The sequence below is a fragment of the Emydura macquarii genome, unplaced genomic scaffold (assembly GCF_026122565.2).
Source record: "Emydura macquarii macquarii isolate MOO-44397 ecotype Brisbane River unplaced genomic scaffold, CSIRO-AGI_Emac_v2 contig_2473, whole genome shotgun sequence".
Classification (NCBI taxonomy): Eukaryota; Metazoa; Chordata; order Testudines; family Chelidae; genus Emydura; species Emydura macquarii.
The window spans coordinates 18,089,769-18,104,215 of NW_027132610.1; the positions used below are offsets into that span (position 1 = coordinate 18,089,769).

Sequence of the window (14,447 nt, forward strand, 5' to 3'; positions counted from 1 at the left end):
ATTATAGCTTTTTGTGATATTAATGCTACTGTTAATAATCATAAGCCTATACAAATCCAAAACATCAATAATATTCCTACTGAAAAGAGAAATTTACTTCTAATTTTTCTGGCACCTACTCTATTCATTATTCACTTATCAAAAAATGAGTACAGTTCTTGGCTAGAATCCTGTTGATTTCGAAAAATGAGGTTTTTTTTTACTCCCTGTGTAATATGCTGTGGACACTACATTTTCATTTTCCTGCTGCTGCTGCTGCAAAGGCATTCTTGTCTCAATCCAGTGGATCTGATAATGAGTTCGATTTTATAAATCATAAATTACAAGATTCTGCCTTTCTCACACATTTCTTGGATTGCATCCAATAGTGATTAGCTCTTATTAAGCCTTGGTGCAGTAGGAGGAATTTTTAGAAGAAATGCACTCAGAAAATGTGTGGTGAGTGATGTCTTATATTTAGAAACACACCTTTCATTTAACTTTCTCTGTTTCTATAACTTTTTAGATGATTTATTCAAAGTACATAAGGCAAAGCCAACCTTAAAATGGCGGCAATCATTTGAAAGCTATTTGAAGACAATGCCTCCTTACTATCTAGGGGTAAGATGATTTTATTGTAAGTAATTAGGATGTTCTGAACACATGAATAAAAGTTTAAATGTGATCTCTTAGATTTGTACACATTATGGTGTCATGTATAATCTGGAAGAATAACTTTCCTAAAATTTTCATTAATGTATTGACCTTTTCCTTTGACCTTCATGTTATAAAAACCTGGTCAGGTGTAACAACTGCTTGAAGTATACTTCCACTAATACTTAATAATTCAGCATTAATGGTGCAATACTTAAAGGAAAAGGATGTTTTGTTTTTGTCTTCAAGGGTTACAAATTCACTTTGAAATGAATGCATTAAGCCATAAAGTGCTTTTAATTTTTGCTACAAAGTTAAGGATATAAATGGACAAGGATATAAATATATACATGTATATATTACTTGTTTCAGCCTTTGAAGAAAGCTGTGAGAATGATGGGAGCACCTAACCTTATAGCAGACAATGTGGAATATGGACTTAGTTACAGTGTCATTTCATACCTCAAAAAGTTGAGTCAACAGGTAATGTTGATGCAAAACAGCAGTAAAAAAAAAAAACAATTACAATTGAAAAACACTATATACTAATGTCAGACTAACGTGAAAATATCAGTGAATCCTATTGGTTCCCATTGAAAAGGGGAAGAAACCTCAAGTTACCTGATTTCCTACATATGATTACCATTGGTATATTTTCCGTTTTCTGAATAAGAATAAAACTTTGTTTATAGACTAACCTGTAAATATATACTGAAATATGACTCAAGGTATATAATATGGAAGCAGCATTTTCATATATGCCAACTTTATATTTGGTGTTAAAAAGGCAATCTTTTCTGCTCTGATTGCATGCAAAAAATCACATCATACCTTGCATGACATCAGATCACACCTTTGTGCCTACATGTAATTAGGCCAAAATGTAGCCTTCTTTCCTGTTTGGCCCATAGTTTGTGAAGTGCTTCAGGATCCATGAAAATGAAAGGCATTAGGTAAATATAAAATTTAATAAACATCTAGTGCCTTTCATCTCTATTGAAGTGCTTTCTTACAAATGAAACTAGCACAGAAGAGACATGTTTACACAGCAAGCCACTGGCAATGGTGGGAAATAGAATCCACATCCCTGCTAGTCTCCTGCTCTAGCAGCTAAAAACCATTGATTTCCCATTATCACTTAATGTTTTGTTGTGCTTCTCAAACTTATTTTTGGATAATCACAAAATTGAGTAGCTTTGACACAAAAGGATGTAAATAAGCTAATATTAATTACTTTGTATGTTAACATTTCATAAACCAAGTTTAAAAACCTTCAATATAAATCTTATTTTTTAAACTCCTAGCTATAGCCCGTGGAAATCTGTGATCAATCTTACCAAATTATGGTGTCATTTGTTCAAAAATCTGCAGAGTAAATAAATCTGTAGGTATCTATACATTTTTGGTTCAAAATACATAAAATATATTATTCTACAGTACATTATAGCTACAATAGAATATACAATAGTCCTTCTTAAAATGTTTGCTTCCCTTTAAAAGGTTGTACCAGTTTGAGAGATTTCTCTTCTTAAAATGGGAAATAAAACTTGAACTTTCAGTATGGAAGGAACTTCTTAAGTGCAACCACTGAATAAACATTGTGTGACAGTCAAAAGTTCCCAAATGATTGTTGACTCATTGTTCAACTGTATTCTGCCAAACTACTGGTGATACATTTTAGAGCACATTTGATATTGGTACATACTGGGCAGGTGAAAAATTGCTGGAGATGGTGGACTGCCTACAAAAAGGAGGAAGAATTGGAAGCTTATTGTGTGTTCCCCTATTTTGTTGGAGTGTTGAACGGTCTTTTCCTATCTTCTATTGACTTTATAAAAAATAAATTGATACCATCATGAGTCCATAATAAATACAGTTAAATGATATAAGAAGTTAGCCTGTGAGAATTCTCATGATACTTCAGCTGTTTTCACAGAGAAAAGTGAAATCCATGAGCACATGCAGAAATTGTGGCAGCTTTTCAATAATCTTAATCATGGCATTTTTATGAAAATAAAAGCATTGCATGCATATTGGTGCTTAGATACTATGATAATGGGCACCCTAGAAATACCTGGAGGGAGCTGGACACAAAAACTGTTTACCATATTCTAATGATTTAGAATTGTAGTGATACATTCAGCAACCCTCCTTTTACACTCATCCACATTATATTCTTCTTAGTGTATTAGCACATTGCTGAATCTCCTAGGTAAGAATTAGAAATGAATTTAATATTCTGACTAATCCTTTTAAGAGTATATTGTCAATTTTATTTATTTATTTATTTCAAATTAAGGCCAAAATAGAGTCCGATAGAGTCATTGGCTCTGTAGGCAAAAAGGTAGCGCAAGAGACTGGAATTAAGGTCAGAAGCAGATCACACAACCTGTCTATGGCACATAGGAACGATTTTCAACAACTGCTACAGGGGATTACTGGGGAAATTCCTCATAGACTTCTAGACCTCAATATGAAGGAGTATGCTGGGTTCCAAATAGCTTTGCTGAATAAGGTAAGCACCATTATGTGTAATGTTGTTATTTTCAATACACTTCCATTAAACTATTTGATTAATATTACATATGGAATAATATCTAAGTTTTATTATATTGCTGCAACTGTAGGAATTGAAACCTCAGACCTTTAGAAATGCTTATGACATACCCAGAAGGAATCTTTTGGATCACTTAACAAGAATGAGGTCTAATCTTCTAAAGAGTACTCGCAAGTTTCTCAAAGGACAAGATGAAGGTTAGATTACATGGCTTATTGTTTGCCTATCTTAATATGTGTAGTAGTACTATTAGCATATCTTTGTATATTGTGCTGAATGGCGTAAAGCTCAGACTTCTTCAATGGGTGCTTAGTTGGGAAGTTTTCCTTCTGAAATAAACTTTTTCTAAGATTGATGCTATTGTACATGAACCACAGTGGTTTTTCATGGGCTTTTCCACCACGTTTGTTATAAGTTTAGATGTGCCAATGGCTCATGGAAGACAAACTGATGTCTTCCATTTAATTTCTTTGACTGTCCTTTTCTTAAGAACAGTCCTGTTTTGTTCAGCTTTTGATTCTCCTGTTTGTTTTTGTTTCACTTCTTTCCAGCTTTCTGGGTATATCAAAGAACAAATATCTTCTGGACAGTCCTGGACACTGAAGTCCTTTGTCCATATAATAGGTACATAATAAGCATTGGCAGAGCAAGCTTCCCCACCACATCCTGCCAACTTACCTCACCCTTGACCTGAAAGAAGCACCTCTCTGGGTGAGAGAGTAGTTCAGTCTCCATGCTAATTCAGTCTTTTTCTCTCTGTTATGACTTCCAACAGGGAAGATAATAACCTGTGGTAGCCATAAATGACAGTAGTAGAGCTGTAGAAGAGAAGTACTCTGGAACAAAGTACTCTGCAGTTAGTGCTTCATTACATTGTGGCAACTGATGAGTAGAAGACGAGTGAAATAAGAATAAATAAAGAAAAAGGAAAAAAGACGGGGGGAAAATAGGACTTCTAACAACATTTGTAGATTGTGAATGTTAGTTTAGCCTAACTAGTGACAGAATATCACTACCATCCAGTGACTACTAAAGTTGTCTAGTGTATATTACAACTAGCATTTATTCTAGTGTAACCTGTTACCCAACCTACATCCTTGCTGAGCAGAGTATTGATGGGTGAATTTTGGCACGTTGTGAGGTCACTGAGGACCTGAATCACAAAGACTCTTAAGAAAATGCTACATTTTGTTATTGGTGTGTACAAGATTACAAGTTTTTGTAACTTGCTGACAATATTAGGCCATATATCAAGTTGTTGGTATTTTACTTCTAATTAATAAAATGTCTTCATGTTTTTGGCAGTAGGAAAGGGACTTCTTTGTGTAATCAAAGTTCAGAGTACCATATAAGGTGAAATATTACTTAATATTAATAATGGCACACCATCAGTGTAGTAGTAGCCTCAGTGCATTTTACAATTAATATGTTCAGAAAACTATTCCCAGTCTCCATTCTTCTCCGTCCACCTATCTTGTCCAAAAAGAATTATGTATCATGTAGGAAAAACATAAACTGTGTCCAGGAGGCTATCACTCATTTCTAGGGTGAAATGATCAGTACGCATACTATGTACATTGATTTCTTCAATCCCGAGGCAAGTGTTCCACAGTGTGTGAAGTAGTATTTTAAATATTTTAACTATTGGGTTGACAGGGAGGAAGATGGGTTTTGAGTATCTGGGTCTATATACTTTTATGTTGCTATATCATGATGAAAGCGATAAGATATGAAAATTGGATGTGTGAAATGCCGCCAGAATTAAATCCTGATAAAATGAACAGTATCAAACTGCTTCTATAGGCATGTTCTTTTGATAAAAATTATCTTCAATTCCAATAGATCAAGTTCACAGTGTACCTATAGCGCAAATGGGAAATTATCAGGAGTACCTCAAACAGATACCATCTCCCCTTCGAGAGCTTGACCCTGATCAACCCCGAAGGCTACATACATTTGGTAATCCATTTAAATTGGACAAGAAGGTAATTTCTCTATAGTACTCCTTTTATGTAAAACTAGCACTATGTCATGTGTACGTGTTGCTAATTAGAGGCCATCCAAGTGCATAGTAAAGGAAAGCTACTATATTTCATAGGAAATTTCATCAACTCTTTTTAGACCACCAATTTTTCATAGAGGACAGACTTTTGATTAGAAGTCACTTGACAACTCTGAGTTTTTTAGTATGAAATGTTCATATGTTGTGAACTTCCCAACACCATACCCTTCCTCCCCCCCTTTCCCTTTTTATTAAACCCTTCCTTAGCAAAAGAGTTGGCATTAACCGGATGGCTTCTCTAGTTTTCCACTAGCCCTAGGAACTGAATTCTCAGTCCATCATAAATCCAGGCCTTTGACTTGACTTCAGTGAACTACAAGATTAGTTGAATATTTAACTGGCTAAAAATTACCTTGCGTGTGACTCCAGAATGGAGGTCATATTTTACAGGCAAATTTTATAACCATGGTCAGCTTTCTTGCAATATTGTTTGTAGAGCAATCTTCAACACATCAGTACCTAATCTCTCCCAGAGTAAAACATTTCCCCAATTTTTTTAATTGTCATTTGAGAAGCCAAGACAAGGTGGTATATTATACTTGTTTGGATTGTCCTGTATCTGGCAAAAGTCAGGACATTGTTGGATATGTGATGTTTTTTGTTAAACTTTCTGTGCAAGATAACAGATATGAGAGCTTTTTTTAAAAAACAGATGTACTTGTTACAGGGAATGATGATAGATGAAGCAGATGAATTTGTATCAGGACCTCAAAATAAACACAAACGACCTGGAGAACCAAATATGCAAGGGATTTCTAAAAGACGGCGGTGTATGTCACCTCTGCTCAGAGGACGGCCACAGACTCCTCCTGTCATAAACAATCATATTGGAGGAAAAGGACCACCTATACCCATTATGCAAGCACAGCCAGATATTGTTAAACCTATTCCCATTCACAAAAGTAAGTTTAACTATTTCAGTTAATTTTTCCTGTTGCCTTCATTTGGTTCCTCTTCAGAGAATTCGCTGTACTGCTTATGCAAAAGAATATTTTAGTCAGTCTACAATAAGTACTCATCAAGTAGGTAAATGTGCTGTAAATTCTCAGTCAGCATTTGATTATCCAGTTACAAATGTCAGTAAATGTGCAGCCTTAATTATCCAAGTTAGTTTGCATATTTGACACCTCATAGGTGACAAACCTCTTTGCCATTCTTTTGTACTTTCAAAGCAATATGAAGCTTTCTGAAATTAGTTAACGATCTGCCATTGAAACACCACTTACTAAAATTACATTGATGTGTACAAGGGAAAGTATTATACAGTGTAGACAAAGGTACCTGTCCCTTGCCTTTTAATTGTTTCACATACATATATACATTTTTAGGATTTAGTGATACATAAATTGACTGTAATTTTATAGTAAATAAAATAAATATCAGTGAAATTTATAGTAATTACTCTCTCAGAAAATATATAAGGGGCCAGATTACAGGAGGGTTTAATATTTGTAAACTTGTCATATTTGTTTGTCTGCCTGCTCTGTTTTTATTGAGTTACTTTAAATTTTCCTCCATAAATCACTCTTGTTTACACCTAATTATTTATTTTGCTCTTCTCTGAGTTCCCTTCTCTTCCTCAGCATTTTTGTAATAAGCAAGTGGACATACTCATTTAACATTTCAGGTTCACTTGCACCAGAGACAAGTAAAGGGGTCCTTGTGGTATCTTTGTATAGGCGAAGAGCTTAAAAAAGGAGTTTGGTATTTCAGCCATTAAACTTAACTTCCTCCTTACTTATAAAGAAGCCTACTTTTTTTCTAGCACTCTTTTCCCACCAATATGTAAAAGCCTTTTGTTTTCCCCTTTGCTTTTTTGGCTAGCCTTTAACTCATTTTCTTTTGTGCTCCATATTTTTTCACATATTACTAACTTAATATTCCAGTTCGGTTTCTGTCTGTCACTTGGCTTCATATATTGAGCAGACCCTTATGAAGTTAGTTGGTTGCTGCTTATTCCTTGCATTCTTCACTTTCAGAGGAATTGTATCTCATTGTTTTAATTATTGTGGCTTTAAGATTCCCCAGCTGCCTTGTACCATGGGAGATTTAAAAACTTCCATCATGTGTTATTCACCTCTGAAAAACTAGGGTCAATCTTTCTTTTGTGGTGTGACTTTTTTCCAGGGCGAAGAGAGTTGTATTTAACCTGCCCTGGAATAACTTTTGGACTTCTGATATATAAAGGCATAAACAAAACAAAACAAAATATATATATATATATATATTTTTCATATGGTAAAATAGAACACATTTTCAACAACTGCTGGTTTGCTTTTCCACTTTGTTGGTAAAATACAAAACAAATTGCATTTTAATCTATCTGTCTGCAGTAATTTCCCCAATCCTTTGAGGTAGGATAATATTACAAATAAGTACGTAGTTAACAATCTTGTGCATATTGACTCTTCTGTGGGAATATACACCAAGGCAAATTACAATTAAATCACTGGATATAATCAAAAGGACTGGGATATACCTTCTTATGATAAAGTTTAGAAACCTTCCCAGTACCATGAGTTTTTTCCCCGTCTCCTCTTTTAATACAGTGAATAATGTAAAAAAGCAAGACTGGTATATCCCTTTAGCTGGATCACAGTGATATCTGATATATTAGTGAGTACAGTCTCTTAATCTGAGTCACTCCAAAATATTGCAGCGCACAAGCTTACATTTGGTGAGCTTCACTCCAGTGGAGAGTGAACTTTACTCTAATGTGGGGCTTGTGTGTTGCATAGGGCCTTGAGCCAGCCCTTCTGCACTGAAGTGAATTTTATCCATTAATTTTAATGGGACCCAGATAAGTAGTTCCTCACAGAATCACCTTTGTCTTCTGGTTATTTGACTTCTTGCTTTGTTGCTAGTCTGTGTAACTCTTCCCTTTTGCTTATAAGGAACGTTTCCCCTCATTGCTAGACCACCACCCATTAGTGGACATTGCAGGGTGTTCTATGCCACATCATCTTGTGATTTCATGATGTTGAAGAAATATCTCTTACCTTCTCCTAAACCTAGCTGCTGGAACATGACAGCACAAGACTAGATTATCCAGTACCCAAATCCTATGATTATGATGGTTTTTAATGTATGCTTGCCAGTTTGTCCCTTTTCATAGTCTTTATTTTTCAGGTTCAGAAACCAATAATGAGATTGTAGCAGATGACGTGATTGAGAATCATGTTGCAGACCCACTTTCATCAGATGTTTTCCCAAATGCTATGGATTCTGAATTTTCACTGTCCTCTTCTCCATTCAATTCATTGGACCGACCAACAACCCATTCAGAGGATCTAGGCCATGAACACTTAGGAGCTACTGACCTTAACGTTGATGAATTTATGGAAAAGCATGAGGACTTGGGTGATAAAGAGCAAAGTACTGAAGAAAACTTGCCAGCATCTTTACCCAACAAAGCGAAAAAAATGATGAATTCCAGAAGCCCGAGAGAGGTTAATATAGAGCTAAAAGCACAAATTATGAAGGAGATTAGAAAGCCAGGAAGAAGTAAGTATACGAACCCCGAACCACTATCTTTCTGGAGACAGCTAGACGCAGTTGAAAAATTTAGGGTATGTCTATGCTTCCGGGCCTGCAAGGATCAATGCAGTGAGATCGAGTGAGTGGACTGTAGAGACCGGCTCAATTGATCCTGAAAGTGATCTCTGGTAGACACCATTAGTCCACCTTCTTCCCCCGAAAAGAGTAAGTCTGCTTCGATCGGAGAGCGTCTCCGATCGAAGCAGCACAGTGAAGATGCCGTGGTACAGCAACATAAATAAGTCGACGGGAGAGATGCAAGCTACTGTACAGTCAACCACCGGCATCGGTGTAGACCAGGCCTTAGACTAGATTGTTGTATTTTGTGAAATACTGAGTCATGCAAGAATAATAATAATAATACGGAGAGAGATCTCTGATTAATAGCAGAAGTAAAAATAAGAGAAACCCAATGTGTATTAAAAGGAAATCCTTTTAACTCAAAGTTTATAAGGCTGATTTAGAAAGTTTGAAAAATAGGGTTTTTTTTCATACTTTCATGAGTAAATGGGTGAAATAGGACTATATCTGTGTTTATTTTCTTCACATATAAGTATCCGATTCTTTGACAGTATCCTTGGCTTTTACATTGAAGTTGACAAATAACTTGTAATTTTCCTTCGAGTGATGGTCCCTATGTGTATTCTACAAGTGGGATAAGCATGTGCACCATAAGATTGAGTCTGGAATTTTTTTACAAGCAGTGTCTGTTGGCCTGCATGTGCACCATAGCTCTCCTTTTGTGCCAAAATGAGGGCATAAAAGGTGGTGTGGGCCAGCACCTCTCCAGATCCTCCTTACCACCGCATGGTCTGAGTCAGAATATTTTGTGTCCTCAGCTCCTTTTTTTAATTGTCATTGCTGTAAGCTATTGTATATAGTTAGCTTTAGTAGTCTTAATAATATAGTCTTCATAATATAGTTACATAGTATTTTTCCCTATTTTCTTCCCCACCTGGTGACTTTTCCCCCCAAGAAGCCTGGGATTATGCCCAGGGTTTTGGGGTTCAAAAACTGTTTCCTGCCCTTGCTGTTTTTTGGTGAGCAACTAACATTAACATTGCCTCTGCTGTTTGGGTGAGGCTTATATTTCTGCCAAGTGCAGCATCTGCTGCTCTTTTCCTTCCAGAACTCATGAGGGTCAGGAACTGAAACTCAGAAAACATCTCATGGAGAAGGCGAGAAGCCCCAAACGCATCCATACCTCATCTCACCAAGCAGGCAACATCCCTCCAAGCACGAGCTCGGTAGCAGAGGCTAAAACCATTAACCCCGAGGAGACGGTTTCACATGACTCCAAAGGGCACTCTCATAGACATAGAAACAAGCCATCTTCATCTAAAACTGCCCCGAAGAGAGAGGATCCCTCCCCAACACAGTCAAAGTCAGGAGAGCTGGTACACACTGGTGCTGAGGATTTATGTCTGAGTAAATATTCTCAACTGGAGAAGGAAGGGCATAAAGATATGGATCTGACTTCCAATATTGGGTCTGATGATGAAGACTTGGGATAAATAGCGCCTGGTGCTCTCATCCACATTTGGAGTTGATGCAGTACCAGTAGCAATGTGGCTCTGGAGAGAGCTAACCACCACAATGATCAGAGAAGCTCCAGTTCTGACAGCTCTGCCAATGGACTCTCCTTGTCCCCTGGGGCGATCAGAAACCTACATCTCCCCAGAGGACATCTTTGTTTTTCCTTGTCTCATTCATCTCTTTTATTGGTTTTGTCTCTATTCTGGGGTGTTGATACACCAGAGGAAAAACCTGTCTCGATGAGGCAGAGTTGTTCTCCCATCCCAGCTGCCAGCCTTGAGAAACAGCCATCAGTACTGTTTGGCAGGAGATAAAGGATCAGGCTTTCTCTTTGCATGAATCTAGGCTCCTCAGGAGTCTGTGCAGCATTAGGCAGAGGTGGCATGAGACTAGAGCCCCAGAATGTGGTGGCTCCAACCTCCAACTAGATAAGATTGGCCAAGAAACAGGTGGTATCCTATGTCATAGGGTCCTCCTCTACCTGTTGATCCATCCTACTGTGAGTACTCTGGATTCCTTCCCCTAGACACCCAGGATTGGTGCAGGAGTCCTACTTGCCATTGCCTGGTCATCCGCAACCACACTGGAATATTTGGAAGGGGAAGGTGAGCTGGATCAGATGGTTCTGATGGTTCTGGCAGCAATCTTGAATTCACCAGATGAAGCGGTTATTCTATTTTCCGTCTCTGCCTGAGGACTTGAAACAATATCAAGAGCTCATGTTCAGGGTAGCTGCAGAGCTATTGATTCAGCTTGAGGAAGTCCAGGAACCTAAGCATAATTTAATAGACATTCTGCAGCTTTCTGGTTCCACTTTAGTGGCTCTCCCAATAAATAAGACCATCATGGACCCAGCAAAGATGGTTTGGCACACTGCTGCTTCTTGTGCTCCCAACCCAAAGAGGGCAGAGAAGCACTGCTTTGTTCCATCCAAGGGGGGAGTTTTTGTTTTCTCACCCACCGCTGAACTCTTTGGTGGTGCAGGCAGTTACAGAACAGTCCAAGCAACCCAAAGGCTACTCCCTTTGATAAGGGACACAAATGAATCAATCTCCTAGGGAGAAAGGTAGTCTTTTCCACTTCCCTACAATTCAGGATCTCAAATTATCAGGCCCTCTTTGCCAAATATAATTTTATTAATTATAAGTTTTTAGAATTGAAGGAAAAGCTTCCTGAGGAGAGCCTGATTCTAGGCCTTAGTGGATGGGGGGCAGATTGGTGGTGAAAGCTTCCCTCCAAGCTGTAGTGGGTGCAGCAGATATTGCATGTAGGGGAATGGCTACGGCTCCATTATGAAGAGAGACTCATGGTAACAATCCTCTGGTTTCCTTAGAGAGGTGCAGAGTACCATCCAAGATCTGCCCTTCAATTCTGTCCTCCTATTCCACAAGAAGATGGATGAGTCTCTCTACTCCCTCAGTGATGTTTCACTCACTGATCATTTATACCCCTGCCCCTAAGAGAAAACATCATAGACATGACTATAGGACAAGGCCTCCTCAGCCATTTTTCCACAAACATCTTAAGGAGCCACCATACAAAAGACAGAAAGTTTATAGACCCAGGACCTCAGCATCTACCATCACATTATACTCTAATCCCCAAGCAAAGAGTTTCTTTTGATAGGATCCATGTCTCTTTACTGATGCCACTTCATTCCCCTTCTCTGATATTCAGAGGCCACCTTACCCAATTTGCAAAACAACTGCAGGGCCCTAACTACAGACAAATGGGGAAAGAAGATTATTCAGAGCAGTTACCTGATTGTTTCTGATACTTCTTACCCACAAACCCCCTTCCCAGGTTCCTTTTCAAGGAGCATTCTCATAGTGAGATTCTATGATAAGAAGTAAACTCCCTTGTCCTCAAGGAATCCATTGAAATGGTTCCACCTCAACATCAAGGAAAAGTATTTTAAACCTCTTACTTCCTGATCCCCAAGAAGTATGGGGGATGGAAGCGAGTTCTTGATCTGAGACAACTGAACAGGTTCATTCAAAAACTAAAATTCAACATAAATCTTTGGCATCAATAATTCCCTCATGGGAGGAAGGATGCATGGTTTGTGGCTCTCGAGGTGAGACTCATATTTTCACATAGACATCCTCTGAGCCCACAGGAGATTCCTCTTTGGTCAAGAACATTACCAATTCGGAGTCCTCCCCTTTGATTGAGTTACAGCACCCCCAAGGTCTTTACAAATGTTTTTTCAGTAGTGGCAACAAGAACGAGAAGAGAGTGATTTACAGTCATCCTTTACCTTGACGAATGGCTTCTGATGGACAGTTCCAACGAGGAGTACAGTGGTTCTGCTCAGCCTTCTGCCTTCCGGGGGTGTCTTCATCAATCACAAAAAGTCCACATTGACCCCCAAAAGGTTCATAAATTTGATAGTGGCAAGACTGGACCTGATCACAGAAAGAGCATATCTACCTCAAGAGTTTTCAGGCCAAGAGCACTATCATGCATACGGTCAGTCAGTGGAGCCACAGGATGACAAAGGTGATAAAAGACCACTTGAGGACAAAGCCATTGTGAAGAACCTTAATGAATACTTCGCATCGGTCTTCACTGCAGAGGATGTGAGGGAGATTCCCAATCCTGAGCCATTCTTTTTAGGTGACAAATCTGAGGATCTGTCCCAGATTGAGGTGCTAGTAGTGCAGGTTTGGAGCAAATTAATAAATTAAACAGTAATAAGTCACCACGAACAGATAGTATTCACCCAAGAGTCCTAATTGAACTCAAATATAAAATTGCAGGACTACTGACTGGGTATGTAACTTATCATTTAAATCTGCTTCTATATCAGATAACTGGAGGATAGCTAATGTGATGCCAATTTTTAAAAAGGCTCCAGAAGCAATCCTGGCAATTTCAGGCCAATAAACCTAACTTCAGTACCAGGCAAATTGGTTGAAACTATTGTAAAGAACAGAATTATCAAATACATAGATGAGCAGAATTCGTTGGTGAAGAATGAACATGAATTTTGTAAAGGGAAATCAGACCTCACCTATGTATTAGAATTCTTTGAGGGGGTCAACAAACATGTGGACTAGCATGATCCAGTGGATAGAGTGTACTTGGACTTATAGAAAGGCTTTTACAAGGTCCCTCACCAATGGCTCTTAAACAAAGTAAGCTGTCATGGGATAAGAAGGAAGATCCTGTCATGGATGAGTAATTGGTTCAAAGACAGGAAACAAAGCATAGGAATAAATGGTCAGTTTTCAGAATGGAGAGAGGTATAAATAGCGGTGCTGCCCAGGGATCTGTACTGGGACCAGGGCTGTTCAGCATATTCATAAATGATCTGGAAAAAGGGGAAAACAGTGAGGTGGCAAAATTTGCAGATGTTACAAAATTATTCAAGATAATTAAGTCCAAGGCCGACTGTGAAGAGTTAAAAAGAAATCTCACAGACCTGGGTGACTGGGCAATGATAGATTAAATTCACTGTTGATAAAGGTGCGAAGTAATGGAAAACATGCCAATTATACATACAAAATGATGGGATCTAAATTAGCTGTTACAACTCAAGAAAGAGATCTTGGAGTCATTGTGGATAGTTCTCTGAAAACATCTGCTTAATGTGCAGCAGCAGTCAAAAAGAGCTAACAATGTTAGGAACGATTAGAGAGGGGATAGATAATAAGATAGTAAATAGCATACTACCACTATATAAACCCACACCTTAAATACAGTGTGCAGTTCTGGTCACCCTATCTCAAAAAGATATATTAGAAATGGAAAAGGTACAGAGAAGGGCAACAAAAATGATTACGGATATGGAGGAACAACTTCCATGTGAGGAGAGATTAAAAAGACTGGGGCTATTCAGCTTGGAAAAGAGATGACTGGGGTAGGGAGTGGGGAAAGAATATGATAGAGGTCTATAAAATCATGAATTGTGTGGAGAAAGTGAATAAGGAAATGTTATTTATCCCTTCACATAACACAAGACCTAGAGGTCTCCCAATAAAATTAATAGGCAGCAGGTTTCAAACAAATAAAAAAGGAAGTACTTCTTCACACAGCGCACAATCAACCTGTGGAACTTGTTGCCAGGGGATGTTGTAAAGGCGCAAACTGTAACAGGGTTCAAAAAAGAATTAGATA

The 14,447-nt window shown here is 38.1% G+C and overlaps 1 protein-coding gene across 1 annotated transcript in view; it reads left to right on the top strand.

The window, feature by feature from the left end:
• INTS6 (integrator complex subunit 6) overlaps window positions 1-14,447 on the top strand; it is a 94,676-nt gene that overhangs the window by 62,578 nt on the left and 17,651 nt on the right. Inside the window, exons 10-16 of the mRNA XM_067563072.1 lie at window positions 506-600; window positions 1,006-1,116; window positions 2,933-3,148; window positions 3,261-3,387; window positions 5,033-5,175; window positions 5,920-6,154; window positions 8,382-8,756. Coding sequence (XP_067419173.1) covers window positions 506-600; window positions 1,006-1,116; window positions 2,933-3,148; window positions 3,261-3,387; window positions 5,033-5,175; window positions 5,920-6,154; window positions 8,382-8,756 — 1,302 coding nt within the window. The remainder of the gene's footprint in view (window positions 1-505; window positions 601-1,005; window positions 1,117-2,932; window positions 3,149-3,260; window positions 3,388-5,032; window positions 5,176-5,919; window positions 6,155-8,381; window positions 8,757-14,447) is intronic.